Raw genomic sequence first — 26374 nt, forward strand, 5'->3', positions numbered from 1 at the left:
GAGCTGCGGTTGTTTAGCCTGGAGGAGGCTGAGGGGGAGACCTTATCGCTCTCTGCAACTACCTGAAAGGAGGTTGTAGTGAGGTGGGGTCGGACTCTTCTCCCTGGTAACAAGCGATAGGATGAGAGGAAATGGCCTCAAGCTGTGCTGGGAGAAGTTTAGGTTGGATATTAGAAAAAACTTCTTCACCGAAAGGTTTGTCAAGCACTGGAACAGGCTGCCCAGGAAGGTGGTGGAGTCTCCATCCCTGGAGGTATAGACATGGCGCTTGAGGATATGGTTTAGTGGTGGACTTGGCAGTGATAGGTTAGTGGTTGGACTCGATGATCTTAAGGGTCTTTTCCAAACTTAATGATTCTATGAACAGGGACCAGTGGGTTCCCAAGTGTGCCAGGGTGGAAACCGACATTGGAGGAGGGAAAGCAGCGAACTTAGCTTAAAACCACTAGAAGGGACCATTGCAGGATGCTTGGTAACATCAGCTTGGACCACAGATGTTGGCATGAGGGAAGGTACTTGTCGTCTTTCTCCTCGGGAATTTTCCTTAGACTGGTCGCAGGGGAGGGAGTGGGAATGGCAGTTTGCCAGTGGAACGCCATGGCATGTAGTTTAGGAAGGGCTATAGACTACTGCACTATGGAGGAGAAAGAGGGAAGGGCAATTAAAGTGCAGGCTGATCAGGTAAAAGAGAAGGGAAATTATTGGTGCAGGAGAAGGGAAATAAGATACTACTTTGTCAGAGGAGGTTGGGTTGTTTGGTGTGTGTTTTTTTGTTTTTTTTTTAATTAAGAAAAAAAGAGTTGTGGTAGTGAAAAACTACAAGAAATGGAGCGTGCCAGCTTGAGGAGGCATTGAAAGACAAGTGCTGTTATTTCTAGTAATGTCCCTTAGGTATAATGTTGTCCTGGTGTTCTGTTCCACTTTAGAGTAAAAGGGTGGTGAAGGAGAGGGTGATGGCAGGATGGGTGTTCATTTTCTTTTCACTTGTTCTTGACAAAGACTTCTTAACTTCTGCTTCCGATTATTCTGCTGATTCAAACATGCAGTACAAAATATAGTTTCAGTGTGAACTAATGATTTTTACAGTAAGATTTTACCATATATTATCTGTTCCTTCCCCCCCCCCGCCCCCTTTCCTCTTTTATTCTGGTCTGTGAGTTCTGTGAGCTCCAGACTTCAATATCTAAAAGTAGTAATGTTTTAATTGAAATACATGTTCAGCTGTGAGGGTCAGTGATGTACTTGATCCTATGCGAGAACTTTATGTGGATATTTGTGTATTAAAATCACAAAGCTACAAAAGCCTTTCTGGCTTTTTGGGATGGGACTTTGTATGCAGATAGCTTGCTCTGAAGTGAATTGAAGTAAAACACAAGCCTTGAAAGACAAACAGTTGAATATTGAAGGTTTTAGGGAATATTATGAGAACTTTTGGAATTGCAAACATGGAGGCTAGCTGGGTAGTACATGGACTTTCAAAAGTTCATGTGTTTAAAAGTGGTGTTTTCATAGTCTGTGCAAATCTATGATAATGTTGTTTCATAAAGCTCAGTGCAGAGCTTGGTTCATATTTTATTTTTTGTTTGGAGAAATCAGCTGGGATGCCTCCTAAGCTTCATAGCATTTATTCTTATTGCGCATTTAAATTGATTGGTGGTAATTTAGCTTTGCTATTTTTTTTACAAAGAGAAATCTCTAGTACTGTACTCCACACGTTGTTTTTGCAATCAGCAAGTATGCAGATAAAGTTCTTTCTCTTTCACTTAACACAATTTGAAATTATCAGCAAGTTAAGTATATTCAACTGCTTATCTACAGAGAGGCATGTAGGACTCCAATTAAGTTTACATGGATAAATGCAGACTTGTGTTTGCAGATGTCAAGATGACAGAAGCTTAATACTGTAAAAAGGCTAATCAACACTGAATATGTTTAGTGTCAGTAAATATTTATAGTGAAAACATTGCCTATGGTTTTGTGTCTTGGCATTCCAAGTTCTGATTTTTAGTGAGTAAAAATGTGGTGTGATATCCTGTTCATAAATCTGATATCAAAATTTTGCTTTCTATAAAATTAATTTTATTGTCTTTTTCTTCATGTTTTCTTGGGAAGACAGGTTAGGATTTAAGCTACAGTTTGCAAGTTAATGAAGAACCTGGTATATTTAACAAGGTTTTAAGGCAGATGTAATCCAGAGGATGAGGAAAGGAAGGAGGCAAGATAAAGAAATGGGCTGTATGGGGAATACTTTCTTCTGGTGAATTTTTTTTTTTAATGAGGCCTTCTTCAAATAGTGGTTACTAGTCAGCTCTGAACAATGATTATTTAGTGTGCTCATGCAGTCATTAGGCAATAACTACAATTTAACTGGAAAATTAATTAAATCTCAGGAATACGTGTTTGTTATATATAAAACATACAGATAAATAATTTTAAAAAATTCATTTAAACTCCAGAAGCTAATGCTAGTCTGCTCTCTTTTACAAATGTATTCTGTCAAATAGTGTGTCAGAATTGAAATCCAAGTAGTACATCTTAAATTGAGCTTGTGCTGTAATATTGTATGAAGAATACAGCCAAGTAAATACAGCCAAATAAAAAAAGAGAGGTATAAGGAACACCGACTATTATTTTTTTTATTATTAGAGAGAAGAAGAATATAACTAACTGCAGTTCTGCCTCAATGTTAATGATGTAAAAAAAAAAAAAAGCTGCTGAAGTGAAATTTTGTTTTCTGGAGGGGAGATAAATTGATACAGTTTAAGATTTTGTTTGTTCGTTGGAAATGTCATGGCTTGTCAGGTTAACAAATGTGATTTTGTTCCTGGCAGACCGCAGACCTGGTCAAGAAAAAGAAAAATTCCGTGAAAACCACTGCAACATAAATACAATATACTTCAGTTTAGTGTCTAACTTCGCATGAAATAAGCACTGCCTGTTAGCCTCTGTTTGATCCTGTGAGAGTGTGGGGCTAATGTCTGGCCAGTGTTTTGGAAGCAGCAGGTAGTCAGGAGCAAGCTGCTCTAGGGGTCCATATTTCTGTAGCGTAGCAGTTACTCACACACAGATGGAGACCTTATGAACTTTGACAGAGGTCACGCTAAATTGCAAATCTAAAACTTCTAGACTTCTGAAGGATTACACTGGTACTTTTTCTTGTTTTTAAGCCGTATGACTGGGAACATCACTAAAGGTATCAGGTCAGTTTTGAGAAGTAGATCAGCCATGCAGTCATTGCTCACATAATGATCATGGGGACTGATAAAGATAGCCTTTCATGATCCTTTAAAGGGAATCTTGCATATCATATTTTAATTTGCATATGTAAAACAGATACGTTATATTGTTTCCCAAACACCTAGGCTTGTCTGGTCTGTTGAACTTGTTAAAGGAATTTTGGAGCTTAAAACATTGCAGAAGCCTCTGATTTTTCTGATGCGCGAGTTGGAAATAATTAAGATTCTCTTAGGATTTTTTTGATTTCAGGTCTTTTGTGGCAGTCAGTTGAGACACCAAGCTCTGTCATCTGTCATCGGCCATCATCTCACCAGGGATCTTACAGCAGTTTAGGAAGGAAAAACATGAGGTGATCCGGTTACAAATTGGAGCATGTTTAAATCCTGGATTCAAAGTCAGGGAGCACTGAAGAGCTCCTTTTGTCTTTTAATTATAGTCCCGAAGCTGTACTCAATAGACAAAAATATCTGTGATAGTTCAACTTACTACTCAAATGGGAAATTCTGCAGGGATTTCGTAGCAGCCAGAGAACAACTTTATTTGTTTCCAACTCGCTCAACAGTCACTTACCATAAGATTTTTAAAACTGTATGTTTAGTGGAGGTGCAATGTGAGTTTCAATGTTTATGAAATCAGTGTCCATGAATGACTGTCTGGGTCACAGGCAGCAAGGAAGCTGGTCCTCTTCTAATCAAATGGTCAAATTTTAATCTTGTCATCATTGAACTGGTTGTGTAATGTGCTACTTAATGGCTCATGAACTAGTCTTTAAAGCTGTGGCTTCATGATTCAATGAGGCTGAGTCTGACTCTGTGTGTTGAAAGTGGTTTCAGTGACGGCCACACAGAGAGCTTGAAAATTCACACCAGCAGCAGACTGTAGGGGGAAAAAAAGCTTTGAAACTGTTTGAAGTAGTCTGCGTATAAAATAACAAGAATGTTATTCATGCTTCTAAACTGGAAAAACACAAAGGGAAAAGAAGTAGGAGTGCAAAGGAATCTCCTTCTGTAGCTACAGCAATTTGCAGTTGCTATACTGCTAGTGTTCTTGTTTTGGTGAGATCTCAATAGGCAGAGAAATCCAAATAGCTTAATTTACAGTTGAGACACCTGAGTTCACAATGAATTCTTATATATGTTATTTTAAACTAGAGCTATTAGAAAAAAATGTGCAAATAACTGCGAGTCGCGTCATCACTGTATTAATCATAATAACTTGTAAGTAGACATACCTAAAGTTGAAGTTCAAAATCCTGTGCTTTACAAGAGATACAGATGCATAGATTTTTACAAGATAATCTAGTTTGTGATGCGTTCTGCATTTTATACCTCATGGTATGCACCTAACACCTAAGTTCATGTGACCTGGAAAATGCAACGTGATTTGGAGTCGACTGTCCCTTTGACCCTGAGAGGAAAGAATTTGAATTACTTTGTATTTCCTGAAGGGTGAGAATGTGCACACTGCACAGCTGAGGTTGGGTAACCTCTTTCCTATAGCAGCTTCCTTATTTATCTGTACCTGGAAAGGATGCAACAGCTGCAGGCAGTGCTTACAGTTTATGCCCCTGAACTGCATGTCTATTTCAGCTTTTTTTAAGAAATAGCAATGTTTATGAGGCAGTGTTATTCTGTGTAGTCTTATTGGGATTGAACTGTGGTGGCACTTCAAATTATCTGTTACAATCTCATTCCACAATTGAGAAGAGAGTAAAGATAAAGACAGTGTCTTTCTCATACCTGCAAAATCTTAAACTTTCCTTTCCAGAGATGACCTGCGTGCTACTCTCAAAAGAGAAAGTATCTTCTCTTTGAAAATGGTTTGGAGCGCAGTAAGCAGGAGATAATTTAAATTATCTGGGGATTTCTTTCTCCAGGATTTTTTTGCATGTGCTTTCCTCTCCCACCTCCTATAAAGACTTCTTTGTATTTAGTATTTCAGTTAAATGACTTTTAATGACCATCATATTCAGTGCTAAACTGCAAGTAATTCTGGCAAAGTTCAGTTTAGTATTGTTACTAACTTAGTTACACAGCCATGTTAAGTTCAAAGAAAAATAAAGCTTAAAGGATTTTGGAAAGTCATCTAGTCCCGCTGCCTGAACTAAGGTATGCCAACTATATCTGCACCATGGCAGCTGTTATTTTAACCTGTTTTTAAACTTTTTCACTGACTCTAGAATCTTTCCCTAGTCAATCTTCTTCCAGTGTTAACTATCCTGAGTATGTATCTTGTGCTGACATCTACTCCTGATTGTTTTTTCCAGCCTGTGCTGGAATTGGATACGGGTTATTCCTTTTGTCTCTGAGAGAACAAGTTAATCTTTTACTCATCTGTGAGGAAGGGGCAGAGGACTTGCTGTTTTATGTGCAAGTACTGCACTGACACTGGCAGCATCCTTTGAGCTGTGTAGCTTTAGATTGTGTTTTAGAAGTTGTCTTTCTTTGTTGGCACAAAAAGCAGGGGAAAAGGGAAAGAAAAATATGAAAATATGAAAAAGAGGAAACAGGTTGCGAAATGGAATGAAAGGAGATAAAGGAATTGAGGAAAAAAAAGTATAATAGTCAAAGAAATTAAAGGACAAAGGGCTGTATGATAAGTAATTTTTTAATTCAAGGGTTTTTTTGGGGGTCATGGAATGCTGCTAAAGGGGGAACAAGGCATTCAATAAAAGAATTGGCCAGGCAAGGTTGGATAAAGCTATATATGGAGCAAGCAATAGATTTAAGTTCCACAGGAGTCTCTTAGGACTTACAAATGATAAAAATGTTATATAAAATTTTATGTGATAAGACGACTGATCTTTCATTGCTGTGATTGGAGTGTAACATGGCACGTATCTTCCACAGGAGAGTGCATATATATAAGGTAGCAGGATGACTAGGTGGGCCAGGGTTCACTGGAACCGGCATGATACTTACAGTCATGACCAATCTGTCATTTCAAGGAGATGCTCTTGTTTTGCCTACATCTGCTAGGTCTGAACCAAAAGTCTCTTGATTGTGCATGCTATCATTGGCATAACTAAGTGTTTGAATTAGGCTTGGTGACGTGAAGATTTGGAAGGGTTACTTCTTAATTAAACTGCCTGTTTAAGGAGGTTATCTTGAGGCAGGAGTGGAACAAAACTGTTATATCTGTGTTGATTACAGCAATTCTATGGTCTCTACACTGTGAACAAGTTTTTATTCTACAAAGACAAGAGCTTATATTTTTACAAGTTGTTTCCTGCTGTAATCTGATTAATATGTTTACCTGATTTTGTATTGATTTTTTGTTTTCAGGTGTGGCTCACAATATTTCTTTACTGCGAGAAGTTATCATCCATCCACGCTTTGTTAAAGGAGACATCAGCACTAAATTCCTTCCTGAAGTCTATCCTGATGGTTTTAAAGGTTTGTTCCATTTGGGAATGTTGGAATTTTATTTTTTTTCCTTGGGAGGTATTTTTTCTGATTATTATTCCACGCAATTAGAGTTCTTAAATAATGCATAATATATTTGATATGGTTACTTCCTTTACTTTCAAGTAGGCAAAATACATACTTGTAGTGACAAAATAGTAAATGAAGTACATACAAAGTCAAGAAAAACAATTTGTAGGTGATATGAAATATGTAAAATAGACATCAGTTCAACTCTACCATACTATTGTGCTTCATTACAGACAGTGCCCTACTGTTAACTGAGGATAAGATTTCTCTTTTCAACAATATTGCTTCTCCAGTGAGTTTGTGCAACATCTTTAGAATTGCCTTTTGGCACCCTTTGTATTCACTGTAGTATTGTCTGGAGGATCTGGCATTTTATCAGAGTGTTTTGGTAGCTTGGTCTTAATACTCATTACATACAGTAATGGGAATCACCTTGAAATTAACAACTCATCTGCTAGGTTAACATAAACAGAAATGCAAATGTTTCTTTCCAGCATCCCAAACAACTTGGTTGCAAAAATGTGTAACAACAGTTGATAGAGAAATGAAAGTAAACAAGTAGATTGGTTTCCTTTCAAAAGGATCAAATTTTAAAAAGTTGTCTTCTCTCTCAGCTGACCTGCTGTAGGTGTTTTTTTCACCTGTGTGGCCAGAGACTCAGTCCTTCTAGAGGGGTCTCACACCTCAGCTGTCAGAACCTCTTCCTCAGTTAAGGAAGGTTCACCTCAGGCAGAACTTCTTCCTTATTTAAAAACAAACAAACAATAACCCCCCAAACCCCAAACAAGCCAGAACCGAAAAATACCCACCCCAAAATGAACCACCGAACAGATACAATGTTTATAGCTCATCATTCATGGGTCCTTTATGAATCCCACAGAGGGTCCTTTCCACCCATTCATCATTAATCCCATGTGGCAGAATCTTCATCCAGTTTTGGAGACAGCACTGCCAGATTGGCAGTCACTGCACATGACTGGCACCTTGCCAAATTCTAGTCTCATTAAGAAGCAGAACCGATTTTTCTTACCTCAAGACTCAGTGTGTGAGTTTGGTGCAAAGAATGTTCATCCACAAAACTACTTTCTATCATGCTGTAATTGACAACTTTTGTGATAGTGTCCTACGTGTAGGATTAATGAATCCAGCTTGTTATTGGCTCCTGACTGCAACCAAAGCAAGGAGTTAGTCACATTGGGTGGCAGTAAGCTTGTGAGGGTTGAAGCTCAAATGTTGCTTTGTCTTCTCTGTTAAGATGTACCTAATTAATTTTCAGGTAACTCAGTTGGCTTTCATCCAGCATAGACTTGAGGGTACCATGATCTGCTCTGAAGGCTCAGTGCTGCTGATTAGCTGGTCCATCTCCCTTCCTTGGCACTTTAATACAGAATCCCGTGTCCTCTGTCTGGTTCTGGGACTTTTCAGTCCTTTTCCTTAGTGGATTCAGTTCCCTAAGCCACCATAAAATGGCAATTTTTTAAATTGTTGCTGCTTTTGTTGGGGTAGTTTTTTTGAGAGTTCTTGGGTTGACTGAGCTCATGAACGAATCTGGTGAACTTCAGCAGATATGCAAAGTTGAGTGGCAGGCTAAGGAATGGGGAGAAGGGAATGTAGGAGAAAGACAAGGATGCAGGATGTTAGATAGGTTTATACAATGCTGTGAAAAGGCAGGCTCACACACAACTGGGAACACCAAAAAACATAAACCATTCTACCTTTCTTTGTGATTCTGTGTCATTGGGACCTTTGGTCACTTGTAAGAAGCTGGGGCAGGTTTTGCTGACCCAGGAGGAGACCCCTTGCTCTGTATTCTTGACTGTTGAAAGGCACTCTTGCCTTTAGTTCTTCTGTTCTTGTTTTAATATTTTATATTGCATTGTTAACCTGTATATAATCAGTTAATTACTAGTTGGTCCACAAATTACAGGTTGACAAGAAATTTGTTTTGGGGTCATCTGACTTGAACTGTGTATGCATTTGTGTGCACATACACAGTGATGCAAGTGGTTTATTAGTGTCACAGGCCGAGGTAAACACTAATATTATATTAACAGTCTTAAAGATAAGCTTTTGCTCTAGTCAGCAGAAGACACAAGAGAGATGAGAGTTCATAACAGAAACTAACGAATGGCAAAGGTGAAATGGCTAGACTTACCTGCTGTAAGAAGAGTCTTGCTCTTCTCCTTCCATGTATCATACAAGCATGTATTAACCGCCTTAATGATAAAAAAAATGCAGATATTATTACAAAGCATTTGTACTGCAAGTCAAGAGTACTGATTCAAAGCTCACTGAAGTAATTGAGAGCCCTTTTAATGATGTAGTTTGCTCTGGATCAGGACCTTCTGGCTTAAAAAAAAGTTGTTGAGGTGAATTAGAGGGTGTTTTTTTGTTTTGAGTATCTATTGAAAAATATTTCTTAAATGCAAAGACTGTAATGGGAACTGTTGAAGGCAAGCAAGGGTGGTAGGCAGATGACAGGTAGAAGCTCAGCAAGAGAAAACAAGCAAAATAACCTATGCTATATAAGTCCTCTACTCACTTGAACTAACTTTTTTTTATATAAATACCCAGGGAAAACTCTGATACGAGGATGTGAAAATTAGGTAGCTTTTATATATCTTAATATTGTTTATAAAAGACGTGTAGCTGTAAAAAAGGATCTGGGATAATCTGAAAAATTAGAGCAACGTGTAGCCAAAGTGGATTTGGAAATACCTAGAAATACGTGCTGTTGTTAACAGTAGGAATCTATACCAGAAGTGTGTTGTATTTGCAAAATTTAAGAAATAAAAAAATTCAATGAAGATGCGGGCTATATTAATGCTTGAGCGCAATCCAGCGTGTTTCTTTTGTAAACTACGCAATTGCCACTGGTGGTCTACAGCGATGGCAAGTAATGAATATCAGCTGTGTTCTTTCTGGTGACTGTATGAAGTACTGGTCTACTTCTTATGTGCATTTTTCTTCAAATATAAATATTAACTTCAGTCTTAAGAGATGCTTTGTTTTCCAGCCTCATTTTCAGGGGTTTCATTATAAGTCCTTTATTAGAAGGCGTTTACTGTAAGTTAAGAAAAAATTAATTATTAGAAAAATCTTGGCAGTTTTTCCATTAACCTGTGATGCCCACATCAAATTACACCTAGAATGGGAATGTTTAGTGATTTTCATGATTAGGGTTTAACTCTTTTCCTTCCCTTCTGTAAATAAGCATTCATTAACAAAACCAGTTTGTTTATTGCAAATTATTTTAAAATATAGCTGTGCTGAACTAGCCTTGCTCAGGGTATGATTAGTGTGGGAAAACAGATGCTGTCATACCCTTTTGTTGTCTATATGAGGGATGGATGGCTAGAGTGCTGGCTGGCAGTGGGTCAGCCGGAGTGGGTTATTGCTCTGAGCACACATGCATGTTTTGGGAGGACTGCGGACCTGAGGGTGGGTGCAGCAACACTCATTAGGTTAGATGACATAAATATATCTGACTTAGAGTGGCCTCCAAGCACTTCACTCACAGAATAAAAATGTTTGCCAAACATGCAGGAGCAGTCCATGCTATTAGACAGAGTATTGTCAGGCGAGCTGTCTTCCTACTGCTTCCAAGCAGCCTGGGATGCCTCTGTAATTCCTAACCTCCCTGGTGAGAAGGGAATATACTAGCTATTATCCCTAGTTTATAGGCACAGAAAGCATCTCTATTTTCACAAAGATCTAAGAGGAATCCTTTACAAAAAACAAGTTAAACTCAAGGATCCTTAGGTTCGTATGCTATCCACTGGATCATTCTTTGTGGTTCAGCCTGTTTCACAGTTAATCCATTTTGCCCCACATATCTGTTTGAATGCTGAGGGGTTTTTTTAATAATCTACTCTTCTTGGTTATTAAATGACATCTCAAATGCTTGGTCAGTCTCTGTGGGAGAGACATCCTGTGCAAATGAGAATTGAGGCATTTTGAGAGGTTGCCTCAAAAGCCATACCAAAACACGGGAAGAAGAAAAAAGAATCCTTTACTTGCCCCTCTTCTGGCATGTTTACCTCGTTTGGGTGGAGAGGAAGAGCAGAAATTCTGATGGACAATCCTTTGTGTTACGGTTTCTAATACAGAAAGGAAGAAAAAGGAAACACCTCCATCCTGCAATTGCGTACTGGATCCAGAGAGTGTGTGGGAGGTGAAGGCTTTTGGAAACGTTGGGTTTGTTATAATTGTGTGGGTTGAAGGGATTGATTACTCCATTTTACTCAACACTTATTATAGCACCCCTGGAATACTCTGTCCAGTTTTAACGCCCGTTACACATGTAAGAAAGATGTCAATAAACTTCAGTAAGTCTAGCAAAGAGCTACCAGAGTTGTGGGGTTAGAGCAGAGGACCTGTGAGGAGAAGCTGGGAAAACCAGGCTTGTTTAGCCTAGAAACAAGAAAGCTTAGGGTAGACCTAATGGCAGCCTTTTCCTGCCACCGAGGAGGTTCCCAACAAGACAGAGCCAGGCTCTTCAGTGAGGCACACATAGATTGGAGATTTTCAAGACCTGACTCCACAAAGCTCTGAGTGACGTGAGCTGAATTTGATGTTGGGATTGCTCAGAGGGGAGGGAGGCCACACTGAAAAAAACTAAAGAATTCCCAAGGTCCCTTCAACCTCAGTCATTCCATGATTCTATTGTGAATTAAAGCACTTTTCAGGTGAATTGGGACTGTAGATATGACTTCTAAATTTGAGTCTGTAGACTTCTGTTATTAGTTGGAGGGGAGAATGCAGCTTCTCTGGCTGTGTTACTGTTAGAAGGGAGAGGATGGTTGCTGTTATTTCTATTCATCTTTTCCATGCTGGAATCTAATCTTTGTCTTCATTTTATTAAGCTACTGGATTATAAAATTTGACTTAACAGCTTAATTGACTTTCTACTTTCTGACAGGTGAAGCCAAGAAATGTTTCTTGGTCTGCCACTAACCCCTTTAAATTTCAAAATAGTAGAGGTGGGGTTTTTTTGTGTGCTGTAGCATCCATCTTATAAGTGATCATGAGCTCTCAGAGATATCTTCAATACTCTGAACGTTTGAGATTGCATACACAGACAATATTGACTGTCTTTTACCGTGACCATCTGGGTGGAGGAAAGCTCTGCTAGACTTCAGAAGAAATTAAAACCTCTAATAACATGCAACTTTTTCTGCCTCAGTCTACTTGGTATACATGCTGTCTGTAATGGTCAACTTCAAAATCCACTGGGGAGAAACTCCAGCCAGAACAGAACCTAGGAGCGATACAAACATTGCTTGCGTTCGTATGGATCTGAATTATGCATTGTACTTTCCACCTTACCCACTTTCCTTTTAACTTTTATTCTTCCTAATCAGAAAACAGTCACTATTCAAGTATTAACTAACAGCCCCAGGCACATAACCAGGGCTCGTCTGGTTGTGTTGTCGGGTGTGTTTTTGTTTTGTGGTGGTTTGGTGTGGGTGTTGGGTGGTTTTGTGGTGTGTGTTTTGTGTGGGGGTGGTTTTTTTTTTTTTTCATTTTAGTGGTATGGCGTGGGGGTTTTTTTTCTCCTTCCCTGTAATTGGTAGTAGGAAACACATTTCTAGGACAAAATGCAAATGAGACTGTTATGGGAAAAATTACCTTTTATGTAATTTAATTAGAAGTTGGTTATGTAAAGTAATTGCATGAACCTTTTTGACTCAGCTTGGGGGATACTGGGATAATATTGATTTAAGCAATCATAACATCAGGGAAATAAGGGAGAAATACTTTTTCCTTGTCTTCCTTCAGACCAGGGTTCTGTGATTCAGTAGTAATAGATGCGCATAGTCTAGTTTTAAATAATATGAACAACAGTGCTTCCACTCCTTGAGTTGTGACTTAATTTCATAGCCATTAATCCTGTTTATATCACCATATATAATTCAGTTCAGTGGTGATAGTGAGAATGCAGAAGTATATCCCTAGTTGAGCAGAGAGATTTGGGAGCTGATTTACATTTTATGGTGGAGATGAAATCTCCGTGTAGCCCAGGAGTCTGCAGTGATAAGGGCAGGAAAGAACAATGACAGAACGTCCCGTGTTGGAAGCTGAGGAAGAAGCTTTGCTCCTTACTCATTTCACTCCCTACCAAGGCAGCACTTGGACAAATGCCCCAGGGTTAGCTTTGTTACTTTTCAGGTCCATCTTCTGCATGGTGAACATGAAAGGCTGTGTCGTTGTATCTTTATTGATGGTGAATATTAACTTATACCTCAAGACATGCAGTTGAAATCCTAAGGGGTAGCTTGTAAGGTAAAATAAGACTTGAAGGAAAACAAAGGTATCACACTCTGGCACATCTGTGTATTTTCAAATATAGTAATGTAACGGAAAGCTTAACTTTAAAACTGCTTAAAATTCTGCTGAGCATAGCAGCAGAGCAAGAGTAGAAGGCAAGGGAAATGGGGCTGAGTGCAGAGAACTAAGGCAGTCTGTCTTGTATAATAAAGGGAAATTGCCATCCTTAGGAAGCAGCCTTTAGTCAAGCTTCTGAGGTATCCCTCCAAAGTTATGCTAAGGACATTCTGTGGTAGGATTGTATATTTATTGCCAAAGACCAAAACCTAATTTTGGTATGTTCTTGTTAACAGTTTATATTATCTCCGAGACTTAGGAAGACAATTGCAAATTGCCCACACTGGATACTACAGTCATGACTGGTTTTCTGCTTGCCACGCCTATGGTGCAACTAATGCAAATAGTGACAAATAGAGAAAGTGGATAAACATGTCTTTCATGTTTGCGATAATGAAGAGGTGAATGCAACTCTTGATCGGCTGTTAACCTGTTTCAAATTATTGACCTTTGTTCACTGTTTGGAGTTTGATTTTTATTGAAGATACAGGGAGAAAAGACTTTTTGCAGCACAGCAAGTGCAAAAGCAGTTATTGATTTCATCCAAGATGAAGGTCATGCAATAAAACCTTCAAACTGGGATCTTTCTAGTTTTACCTTGTTCCTTTATAGGGGTTGATAGTACCAGTGTGTGTTGGAGCAGGTGGGAACATGCAGTTTTTGTTGCATGGACTTGTAATGGATGTTAGGCAGGGTGACTGAAAAAGCAAAGGTTTTAGGATGGATTTGCTGATGTATCTTCAGCTGAGACATGTAAACGAATTACCAATTTTAGACACAGCATTTTGGAAAAATTATCTCGGAGCTTTTTTGCTGTGTGTAAACAACTGGAAAATTGGCATGTTTCAAAGCCAGAGAGTTGTTGTTATTGCATTGTATAATTATATAAGGCTTATATATACAGGTATATGTGTTTGTGTATGCACAAATAGTATAAAAGTTCAGCATTTTTTTACTTTGCTCTGCAATCAGCTTTTCTAGTAACTGACAAAGGAAAGATCGAGTTTGTTTCTCAAGCCAGTTCCTCAACCTTTCAACATTTGTATTTCTGCATATGTTTGTTACCATAAAGACAGCTTCCATTTCAAGGCAGATAAAAAATAATAAACACTGAGCAAAGGAAGTTGCAATAATCTTTAGCCAGAATATGTTAATGTAGACTAAATTGAAAATAAATTTATGCAGATTTGCTGGCTTTTATTTTTAAATTTACATCTTTTGGCCTGTGACAGCTGCTTTGTACTGTTAGCTGGAACTGTAATGAGTGTGTTTCCATCACTGGCGTGATTGTGTTGCTGAGGTGGACTGTAAGCAGCCTCTTTACCTATCCATATTTAATGTGCCCAGTGGAACGATGGGCCCTATGCAGAAGACGCTCTCTTCTGAAATGGTGCACTTGTAACTGTGAAGTCTGCTCCAGGCCTTTTCAGAGGTCTCCATTCTGGGTTTTCCTGAGGATCCTGTTAGTCTTATTTTATGCTGCTGATAAAAATTGTCACTTGTTAGTGGTCAGTACCAAGGAATGTGAGTTAACATTACATGTGGTAGCACTGAGGTGACAGGACAGAGGTGTAGAAGGGAACTGTGTAACTGTTTCTCTGCTGCAGGACTAGAAGCAACGTGCCCCAGTGGGCAGAGCTGCTCAGGGAGATACAGCCTTCTGAACCCCTTCCCCACCTCTTCCCCCATCCCTTCATGCGAGTCTGTACTTGCCGTGGGTGATGGCATTTGCTGTGATGGTCTGCTGAGGCAGACAGCAGCTGCATAAAGCGCTCTTTGAGAGCTCTGTTGTAACTGCATTCAGCGAAATCTTTCAGTCTTACCTTTGTCTTTTTTAAACTTTATTTATTGCCTTTTCCTCTCCTCTGGCCTTTGAAACACCCTTGCTTTCATCTGTGCAAAATGTCTCCCCTGAGGATAAAGTTTGCCTCTCTTTCTCCATGACAATTCACCTTTGCACTTCTTGTCCTCTTCTACGTCAACTTTAACTTCCTGTTGCTACCTTTTGGACTGACTACCTAACCTGTCTTTTTGCCCCCTCTCACATCAGTTTTGACTGTTCGACTTCTCTACCACCAGTCTTGGCCACATGTATGCCAGCTTCTCATACCAAATCTGTGTTGTGCAGTTTCTGACCTAAAGGTCTGACAGGCAAAGCTCTGACAATGTGCTCTTTTAGCCTGCTGAATGGACAGTTGAATTTCTTATTAACTGCATGTTCCGGAACAAGACCAAGTTGGGAGAAAACCTGCTTCCAGTCACCCTGTTTTCCACCTCTGTGTCCAAACCTTTATTAGCTTGCCTGCCTTCAGATGGTACGCTACTTTGAGCCATTCTCAGCTTATGAAGTGCCAAACATGACTCTGACTCCATTATCACAAACTAATGACTACACAAATGGCACCAAATGACCCAGGGCTGACAAGTAGTTTTATCCACATTTATTTCTGCGGTTTATATTGTTGTGTTATCCCTTTTGCCTGCAAGTTCTGTAGCCTTTGCAAAGTAACGGACTGAGAAAGAATGCTGTATATTTTGAGCGAGTTTTAATGTACAGATGGATTCCTTACCAGCATGAGGCACAATATGTCAACCAGTGACACCTCAGTAACGAAAACAAGATGTTGCAGCATCGTTCAGTTTTTTTCTTTCAGTTGTCAAATTGTTTTTAACAGAGATACCAGTGTTAGCAGTAGGGCTGATCTGTATGAAAACATGCAATTTAATTTAAAGTCTTAAAACTCAGAGCGTCTGCTATGTTGAGCCTCATCTTAATTTAAGGGGAAAAAAAATGTTGGTTTCATGTATAAGGACTGAACAGTGTCTTCACTGGTAGTTGTTACTTTTTGTGTCTGTGTTGGTCTCCAGTATCTAATTTTTTTTAACTGCTTTTTGAAAACTAGGACACAAGTTGACAGATCTTGAAAGAAGAGAACTACTGGCAACAGCGGCGTCTTTGTATGTGGCTGAACAACTGAGATCACAGCGATTTCTAGGGACTCAGAGGTAAGTTCGTTTCTAGGAACTCAGATGTGCTGATGCGTTTTGTTAATGGCATCTTCTCGTGCATGAGAGACACTGTTAAGAAACTGCATTTTTTCTTAATATAATCTGTTTTTCCTAAATTCAGATGAGCTGCAGCTTACATTTCCCTACTCACACAAGTCATACATGATTATTTTTATTCTACATATTAGCAAACTAATAGGCACAAAAATGTGTTACAAGCCAGTGCAGTAATTAATGCACATCAGGAGTTTCATTAATACAAAATGTTGCTGCATTAGTAACTCACCACAAATTGAGCATCACAAATTTCCCATGTGCCCATTTGAAGCGATCTAAGCACTTTGGGATAATATGAATATTCAGCTACAGCACTTTAAAATATTGCGGATTCATAAGTAATTTGCTACCTTGATGAATCTTAATAGTTTAGGGTCTAATTCTGGAAACACTTTCTGATTGGCAAATGAAGGAAGCATCAGGACCTTGCTTTAAGTATGTCCTTTTTTGATGCTTTTATTCCCCAGCTCCCTCAGTTTTTTGGGTAGTAGCTGCTGGTAACCTAGGCAGTACTGTTAATTGGCTAGCCGTTGCAGTACTTTGTGTCAAAATACTAATTCACTACTTCGGCTTTTTGGAACAGTATGCTTTTTTCCTCTAGGATGTTTCTGGCTTTCATTGTCCTCTGGCCCATCATTGTCAATGCCTTGAGCTTCTGTTAGAACAGTTGAATTTGTGAACCTTGCTTTGGTAGTTGGTGTTTGCAACGGCTGCATACAGTGAATCTTAACTTCATGATGACACTTTCCTCTTGCCTCATATTCTTTAATGAAGTTGCATGTATGTGTGTTTGTGTGAGAGGGAAGCCAGAATGCAGGATAGACATTATTCACATTCCATGCCAGTGGTTTGACAGTGTATTCGATTACTGATTTTACAGTGGTCAGGAATAAATCAAATGTGGTTTCAAGAAGTCTTTATTTTTATTTGTACCCACAAAGATAAATAGTACCATATGGTGTTAAAAAAAAAAAAACAAGCCAGAAAAAAGAAAGAAAAAAGACACTTAGAGCAAGCATAACAGCTTTGTAATATATAGCATATGTAGGGCCAGGTCATTGCTTTCCTTATGCACCTATAGGGGAAAGTAAAGCACCTTTTTATTTCCTTCCACAAGTTATATCCTCCATAGCAAATGGCGTAAGGAGAAGAACAGACACTCTGAGGCCACTGTTGCCTAAATAAAAGATGAATGAGGGAAAATGAGGAGGAGCCTCGATTGTAGTTTTTATTGGCCAGCATAGGAAGTAGTCTGGTACTGCAAGAGAGAAATAATGGATTACTTTGTACCTAGAGTAAGGATAGGAATTTTTGATTTAAGTAGTGATTCTCAAACTGCTGTTGCGTTCGCTACTCTGATTTCATTTTTTTTTTTCCTCTGGCCTGTAAAATGTTCTTACTTGCTAACAGGAAAAAAAAAGGAGTCCAATTGTTGAAGAATCTTTGAATGTTTTTTTTTCTATTGCAAGTATTTTGTTTCAATACTAAGTATCTGTGTATCCTAATAGAAAAAGACATGCACAACTGTTTTAAACGAGACATCAAATATGTAAACAAACAATTGCATTGAGCAGTAAGGCATGGTCATTCATATCTTTTTGCGCTGCAACTGGGAAACAAGTACACTCCTGCTTTGAAAAAAATTAGCTTAATTTTGAGTCCTTCTAACCTAACTCCTTCCATTCCAGCATGAGCAGAGAAGGCAGCAGAGCCTGACCACATGAAGTTTGTGCTTGGTAAGACTAGATTAAGGTCTGATTTTTTTGGATTTTAAATGGTGGAGCTAACAAATCTTTTCAGTAAAGGGAAGATCACTCTCTTCTGCCATGATGCAGTGTACTTATGTTCAGCTCAGCTTTCGAAGGATGATCTTCTCTGCCTGTTGTGACATGCAGCTCTGGAATGAAGCCTTCAGAAGTTGAGCCTTAAAATTTTCTCAGAGTGGCTTGAGTGTGGTTCTTAGTGAATAGGTCATTGTTTCAATCCACATATATTGTTAGAGCTGCTTGTCTTAGTGATAGTAGAGCTGCCTGTTTGAGGCCAAATAGCATGAGGCTAATGCTAAAGGCTTACTGGTATGTAACTTCCAGAGAAATCCAAACCTGATAATGGTACCCCTTCCCCAAAACCATGCAGCTCCCTCAGAGGCAAAGTCAAAGAAACAAAGGCAGAATGAGATCAAAGGATTGGGCAGTGTCCTGGACAGTGTTCTCTGCTCCTTAGAGCAGCTAGTGGACTCCCTCTAGAGGGGACTGAGAACTGTGGAGCATACAAGTTACTGCAGCCTCATCAACGATCCCTCACACCATCTCCTTAAATTACCCAAACTGCATCTGACTTGTGGTTGAAAGTGTTCTAGGTCATGGGTACTTGTCAGGGAGCAGGATTGTGGCTGTAGAAAGTGCATCTTTATTGGTGTAATGGCACTCTGTTTGAAAAACGTTAGTAAATCAAAAGGGCAGAGCAGGAACCTGTGCTACTGGCAAAAAATCAAAAAGGACAGTTGTAATCTTGGATGTGGTTCACTGTGGCAGAATTGGGCATTTGGAGTCTGTGGGAATTTTAAATGCATGTTGGAGGATGCAAGTGGATTAGGCAGACTGCATGTTCCAGAGTTGATCTGTGACATTCTTCTAATGGTTTGGAAAACTACATCGCCATGTTGATGATCATCTTCAAAATTTCAGCACTCTAGCACTGTTTATGTTGACAGCATATTTTTTTTTTTTGCATGGACTGAAGGCAAATGAGGAATTTTTGTGTGAGGAATTGCACTGAAAAGTAGTGTTTTGAAATAATATATTATTTCTTCTAAACTTGTCACAGCTGCCAAATAGACAATTTTTTTTTTCTGAACTTGAGTTATATGCTTATCTTTTGGTTTTGGTTTGTTTTCTTTTCCCTTTTGGGAGCCACATGTATAATATGCATTCTTCTCACAACTGCAGGGGTATTTCGAGTTCCCTTTTTTCCCCACATGATTTATTCAGCCTAAGCTCAGGATTGTTATTCTAGCCAGATAGATAAAGAACCATGCTTGGAAGTCTTCACTGAAGCTCCACCTTTCACTAGCGGTACTACTGAGACTGTGAAATGGAGCTGAGCCAGATTAAGGAACTGTTGTCCCAGCCTGCTCCTTCCTTGGTCTCTGCCTTTTCTCACCTCCTCCCCCAGATATCCAGGTGTGATTTTGTATAGGCGTGTAGTTGCTTTCTACTCTGGTTTTTGCTAAAATGACCCATATTAGCCTGGAAGCAGTTAGTAATACTTCAGATCATTCTGACAGAACCAGGTTTAGTATTTGTGACATGAAATTATTCTGCAAGAGCTAGAAGGGTGGCAATGTGTAGCAAGGAGAAAGAGATGGGTAGAGGATGGCTTGTAAAAGGGATGCAGAGGTGGGCCACAGATCAGACTAGTAGCAGTCTCATGAGGGGGGCTCTCCTCTCCAGTCAATGGTATTTGCAGGGATGTGACTGGGAAATATGTATTTTGCAATCCCTGGGTGATTGAATCATCAACTGTAAGGTTCTTGCTGGAATGCACTCTGATGATCAGTGAGCTATTGCCTCATTAGGATCAAACACTCAACCTTCTTCCACTACTTTCAATTAGACGTGACCCCTATAGTGGGATTCTTTGTTGCAGTAGGTTGTGTGGCATTGAGGTTAATACAGGCCGCAGGCTGAAGGCTGGTTTGCCTTTCCTGTGTTAGAATAAATTGTGTTGTGATTTGGGTGGAGCACCCACAGGTGAGTTTCCACTATCTGCATTGCTATGTGCCCCTGGAGACCAACAGTCTCCTAGGATTAATTTGCCAACCTTTAGCTAGAACAGCTGCTGGAGACCTGCGTGTGCTCAGAGTTACAGAATATAGATATTTACTTTTGTTATGCAATCTAATATTTAGAGCATTTTCTGGTGTGTGTGTTTTTTTTAAAATCTAACTGGTTGTTTTTTAACCAGTTTTCTTGGGGAGAGAGGTTGTTGTGGGGTGTGGTTTGGTTTTTTTAAGATAATTAGCTAATGAAAATGCTTGGTGTTTTGTGAGCCAGATACTAATGTGAATATTTCACCATGATATCCAGATAATAGGGGCACATGTTTCCTACAGGAAAGAGCCATGAATGATTGATGATTGTTTCATTGTTCAGCTTTCAGTTATTTTACCTGGGACTTTTCCTACTTATTCCATAGTCCAGTTTATTGTGAAACTGGTGCCACCCACAGCTGCTGAACAGATTTACAGCATCTAGTAAAATCCCAAGGTCTTCTAGACAGACCTCGATCTTGTTTCAAGTGGAAACATATTTTGGCTGAAGTCAAGCCAGCTTATTTTATGTCTGTTTGATGTAGTTAGCCTTTGAGACCAGAAATGATGTTGTACAGTTGAATCTTCACATTTTGGCTTCAGACTTGTTTTCATTAGTGGGTTGGGAGGGGAATAGGAGAGTGACTCTCCAGGTGTGGCTACATCATGCTATCTCATGGGTCTACTAATGCAATGTTTATACTTCTAAACCCAATTGCCTACAGCACTTCCTATGTGCTGCTTGTGTTGGCTGCTAAGTGTATTTTCCTAATTTTTCTATGGGTTTTACCTTTTCATCATTTATGACTTGGAAAAAAACAGTGAGGCTGCATGCCCATATTACCTGATACTACATGCAAAAAGATGGTAACACACTGGAAAATATTTTATACTGCTGGCAAAAAACGTGAAGGTTTTTCTTGCTTGTGTGTTTTTAATATAGAAGACTGGGATTAGGGAGTCTTGAGTTAAACTCCTAACTGTTCTTGTGGGAGAAGTCAGTTGGATTGGGCCCAGGTTTACAAAAAGACAAAATGGCTTTAATACTTTATTGAGGTTTTGTAAATATTTATCAACTTGTTTAAAGTATTTTCAGACCTGAAATGGATGAAGCTTTCTAAGCATAGCATAATACTTTCACATGAAGGGTAACTGTATAATGAGAAATTACAGATAAAATACAAGCAAATTTTTGTCAAGTTCTGAAATGGCTTGTCTGAATTTTTGTTTTAAAATTCTGAAAATCCAGGGGTCCAGTGCAGTGGGTATAACACAACTGGTGAACTGCAAGAACCCAAATGGATATATTTAGGTTTTTACTTAATGAATTATTGTAGATTTGTGTCTAGGTTGATTTGGTACGGGATATTTTGATGTAAATCCTCAGGTGCACTTAGTAGTGATGGTTCAGGTGCCTGCTTTGCCTTGCTGTTGCATGATTAGGACAGTGAGGGAGCTGCTCAGAGAGCAGTGGAGCCCCGCACCTCTCAGGCGTGCTTGCTTTCACATAGACTACACCTATTACCCTGCTGGAGTCTGGGACAGAGCCAGCTCTTTGCCAGCCTAGGGCTTCCCCTTATGGAAGGATGGTCAGCTGCCCAATAGGAGAGCTTTCTGGTGCTCCTGCACTGCTGGAGCAGCACAGAGTAAGGTTATGTTACATCAATTTTAAGAAGAAGGAAGATGATGTCAGGAAAATTCACTGGAGTCATCTGAACTGGCCACTTGGAAAGAGGGAGAGTTCTTACTTTGCAGCACAGTCACAGGCGCTGTTGAATTGTATCAATTGGATTACATGATTTTTATCCACCCCCCGCCCCTAGAACTGCAGTAATAATATGAACAGTTATTGCAAGTACAGCTAAATATTTATACTTTGCATTACCCTACAAATACCCTCTAGTGTGATATAAAGATAAAACACTTTGTTTTCATTTGGCAAGGATGACTAAGTCCAGCCCACTTTGTGGCTTTCTTCATTCCCTCACTTTGGAGTTATGCAGTCATCCTTAGCTCATGAAAATAACTCTGTCTTATCCTTACTGTTTTCGTCCCCTGGTCAACAAGTCAAGCATTCTTTTCATGATTTACTGTTACGCCTTTGAAAGTCCTTGATATGTTTATGTAACTACTGCAGCTTCAGGCCATTATTCCTCTGTGTGTTTTTTTTCTTTCCCCATAGGCTAACAAGGTACTTAAGACTGTCCTCCCTTTTTTTGTGAGATATCCTTGTTTATAATGGGCTCTTCTGATTGTGACAACCCCCTTTTGTCTCTTTAGGTGTTACTTGACGTTGTTCTTTTGACCTCTCATAAATAATTACTTTTTTGTAATCATGCTTCATCACTGCTAAACCAGCTGCCCTAAAGAATACTCTAGAGGTTTTTAAAATATGCTAGTATTTACCCTTCGGCATTGTTCAGTTACTTATTAAAGAAAGAGTTATGTATTCTGGAGACAAGTAGATGCAAATATACGAAACAGGTATTTTTGGCCAGTGGAAATGAACTTTTATGTAAAATATGAAAGTTGAAATGGTACTTTCCAAGGTAGCAGTCATGGCTTCTTCTACACAATGTATCATATTTTTTCTTTCGTTGGATTAATTTAATGGAACCAGAATTGATAACAGGAGTAATATAAGGTCTTTATACAGTCGTTTGACTGCAGAGTCATCATTTCATGTGATTCATGAATGTATATTCCAGAAACAGAATGGTCTGTTATGGGTAATTTTCATAGCATGTTGTCCCTATATCACATAGGGAAAAAGGTGTCCTGGTACTTGGGAATCCATGCTTTCTCAATCTTTAGAGTTCATAACCATTACAAAATCATTATGAAGATGATAATTATTAAGGGTTTGAACCTTGCTGGGCATCTCTTGGGAAGATCCCCAGAGCAGTGTCATGCATCTTGCTGAGGTGATTGCTGGTGGGAGGGCCGTTCACGAAAGTAAATGGACCTGGATAAGACCTTGTGTTTATTTTTTACTTTCACCATGTCTGCTGGGAAAACAGCAGCTGCTGTAGGAGCTTTAGAGCTTCTGTGGTTATATTTCAACACTTAATGTTGAAACTTGAATTTATATAGTATACACATATGAATGTTTTCTGTTGTGCTGCTGTATTCCTGGCCCTTTTTAATTGTGACTCTGGCCCTTTTCTCATCCATGCTTTGCTTGTGACCTCTTCTGCTGCAAGATCCTATCTTTACCACAAGACCTCTCTCTCTTACTTTGATCCCTTTTATAAGCCCAGTGATTCTTTCCTCTCATGCAGGTTTACACCTCCTAAACCTGTTCTTTAATATTTTTCTGTGTGTAAAAAGTGTATGCATGAAACCACAGAACTAACAAGGTATGTGCTAATCTCTATGTGCTCCCTGGTCATTTTACAGCTATTTTTAGCGTAGATTTTTCCTCTCCATCTGTATATTTTATTTGGAGTTTTGAAGGGCAGAAATGAAGTTGTGTTGGAGGTTTTTATGGAAGGGCAAAGCTTTTCTTGACTTTGGGGGACTCTAAGCGCGGTAAATGCATGTGTAACTGTGTTCACGTGAGAAGTTTTACCGAGATTTCTTTCCTAGGATTATTAACATAAAAAAGATAAGCATGAACATCAGGGCCTTACCTTGTGAAATTCCTAGAGGCACTGGTGGTGTCCTGCTGTTTGTTTGTATAGTCTGTTGCTTTTTCTGGATGCCGTTGCTGTAGATATGTTGTCAACAAAATGTATGGGAAGAAAAAGTCTCTCATTCAATATTGTCTGCATACTTTTACATGTATGTGTCTTGATTTGGTCGTTCTTTAGCATGCTTGCTTCATTCATGGTTCACAAAGGCTGTAGCTAAATATAAGATATTGATTGAAGGGATAGATAATTCATTTATACCTTTGTTATTGAGTATTACAATTTTCAACCGTTTCTTTTCCTTTGATTCAACTGCGAAAGTGGGATGGGACACAGAATGGCCTCATTATTGTAGGAGTATTTCTCTGTTCCCTGCAATGATTCCAAAAGCTCTTGCACACTTCATCAGTATTATTGTAATTCTTTGGCTGCAGGATATTTGGCAGCTGTTGCACCCCACTGGCAAATCCTATTCAGACTTCACTTCCATTCACCATTGCCATTGGAGAATTGATTTCTCTCTCCTCTGCTCTAACCTTTCCCAATTCATTTTGGATTGTTCAATGTGAAACATTTTAATTTCATATCATACAGCCATTCAGCTCACAATCCTTTTTTTAACCTGTCACCAGGGTAACAGCATAGCATGCTTTCTTTAGGCAATCAAGTTTTTATTTCACATGCTTAATGTTGCATTAAATGTTTGCATTTTGTTTAACCCTCTTAAATACTTTGAACTGGGGGTATATTTTGCAGGGTAATGGAGGCTCTGATTTCAGTGTCAAGTCTTCACAGAAATTGCCTTGCTTAAAATAAAAATAAGAAATCAGAAGATGAATACAGTAATGAGAAGATTATTAATAAAATCCCAAATGGCTGAATGAGGCAAGCAGCTGTAGAATAGCAGAAATACTTTTCTTCTGGAAAAACCTTCCAGAAGCTTATATTATAATCTTTAGAACTACACTTTAGGATTCCTTTTACCTGTAAGTGCTTGTAATCAAATTAATGCAAATATAGGGTTAACCATGCAATAACATGACTTTAAGAAGTGAAATGCCTGGCCTGTACCTGTCAACCTGCTTCAAACTGCTTGCCAGATGTGTGTGTGAAACTAAGCTGAATAGCAAGTGATTTATATACATAAAAATTAGAATTTAATGGAATGATGCAATTGATTAAAGAAATATGGAATTTTTAACGGGTCTGTTTTTCCTGTACATGCAAACCATCGTGGCATGAACAACAAGCTGAATTAATTTTATTGGAAACAAGCATAGTAATGAATTTAGAGTACTTTATCATAGATAATTACAAAAATAAAATTAAATGTACACTTTCATGTGTGAACAAGCATTGATTTAATGTAACTGTGACCTTACAGAGCAAGTCCTGCTTTTCTTGGTAAAGGAATAGGACCCACTAGGTTCACCCTTGCCTGTTTAGCTGGAATTTTAAGTATGTAATAGATGTCCTTAAAATACCCAGAATTTTGTATCCTGTGCCTATAATTATAATTAGAGGTGTAATATTTAAGGCTTTTTATGTCATGTTAACTTATGTAGGTATAAAAGATGGGGGGAGGTGAGGTATTTAATTTTAACGTAAGTGAAGCTTAAGAACACAGCATTGCAAATAAGCCCAGACTTTGCTCATTTGTAATGAAATAAACCCGCTGTAATGAAAGCATTAATAATACGCATTTTAACACTTGTGAAGCTTTGTAAAATCAGTATTCCAATTTGCAAATTAGATCATACATATCTAGCATTGTTTAAAAAAAGACATGCAGAATATTTGCACTACTGTACTAGCTGAAGTGTTTGGGTTTGCATTTAATAAAGCTCTTTTTGAGGGCACAGCTGCCTATTATGGATCAGACCCATAGATTGACTTTGTTAGCGTATAGCTAACTATGCAAGGATAGAAATGCAGTTTCTTCTATTAATTTCCAAGCTTTCTGTCCAGTTTCCTTTTTTCCCAAGATGTACTATAAGCTACCAAATATTATTACCTGCCAAAAGAGGTTTGGCAGTGTATTGTTACTGAATTTTGCCAAAAGGAGCCAAACATATGGTAACAGTTAATTTATTGGTGGTTCTAACCTCGAGGGAACTCTTACAGAGAGCATATTACCTTTTTATCTAACATATTTTAAATAAAAGAGCTGTTGGCTTGAAATTGGATATGCCAGTATAGAAGCTGACCTTCAGTGTGGTTATGCTCAATTCAGTCTTGTTTAAGGGTAAGATTAAAAGTGTAAACATATACGATTGAGCTAAGGCTTCTTTCTTCTCAGCCTTTAGAGAGGCAGGTCACTTCTGCGTAGTTTCAGTATGTGTGTGTGTAAGTGAAAATATTGAAGAAATGTTTTCATGAGAAAAATGAGTCCTGCCTTTCTCTCAGAAGTCTTGAAGAGGTCTTTCTTCACTTTCTTGATAAGACATTTCCTGGTATGTGTGTTACTAAGTGATAATAATAATTAAAAAAAAATTTTTTTTTGATTTCTTTGTATGTAAGGCCACAGGCCCATTTGTTTCTCTGTGACAATGTAGATTTGTCGAATTCTAATGGGAGAAGTATTTGAGAGGTAACACTGCTAATTGTGCTGCTATTCACTATCTTGGAGTTGAATCTCATGCCTGAGACTTGCACAACTCAGAATCAGTGATCTGCTACCAGCATTTCAGTTAGGCCTCATTGTTCCACCTGAGATGCTGAATATTTTTGTCTTTGCAACTGTTGTGAGTCTTAAAAGAAAAATTCCATGGATATGCCGTCATATTTCAAATGGGATACTTGAGATA

The 26374-nt window shown here is 38.7% G+C and overlaps 1 protein-coding gene across 2 annotated transcripts in view; it reads left to right on the forward strand.

Moving 5' to 3' along the window:
• Positions 1-26374, forward strand: part of PCCA (propionyl-CoA carboxylase subunit alpha) — a 293304-nt gene that overhangs the window by 141679 nt on the left and 125251 nt on the right. For both annotated transcript variants that reach the window (XM_075090133.1, XM_075090123.1), the window contains 2 exons: positions 6522-6632; positions 15962-16064. In XM_075090133.1, the coding sequence (XP_074946234.1) occupies positions 6522-6632; positions 15962-16064 (214 nt within the window). The remainder of the gene's footprint in view (positions 1-6521; positions 6633-15961; positions 16065-26374) is intronic.

Source organism: Phalacrocorax aristotelis, chromosome 1 (assembly GCF_949628215.1).
Source record: "Phalacrocorax aristotelis chromosome 1, bGulAri2.1, whole genome shotgun sequence".
Taxonomy (NCBI): domain Eukaryota; kingdom Metazoa; phylum Chordata; class Aves; order Suliformes; family Phalacrocoracidae; genus Phalacrocorax; species Phalacrocorax aristotelis.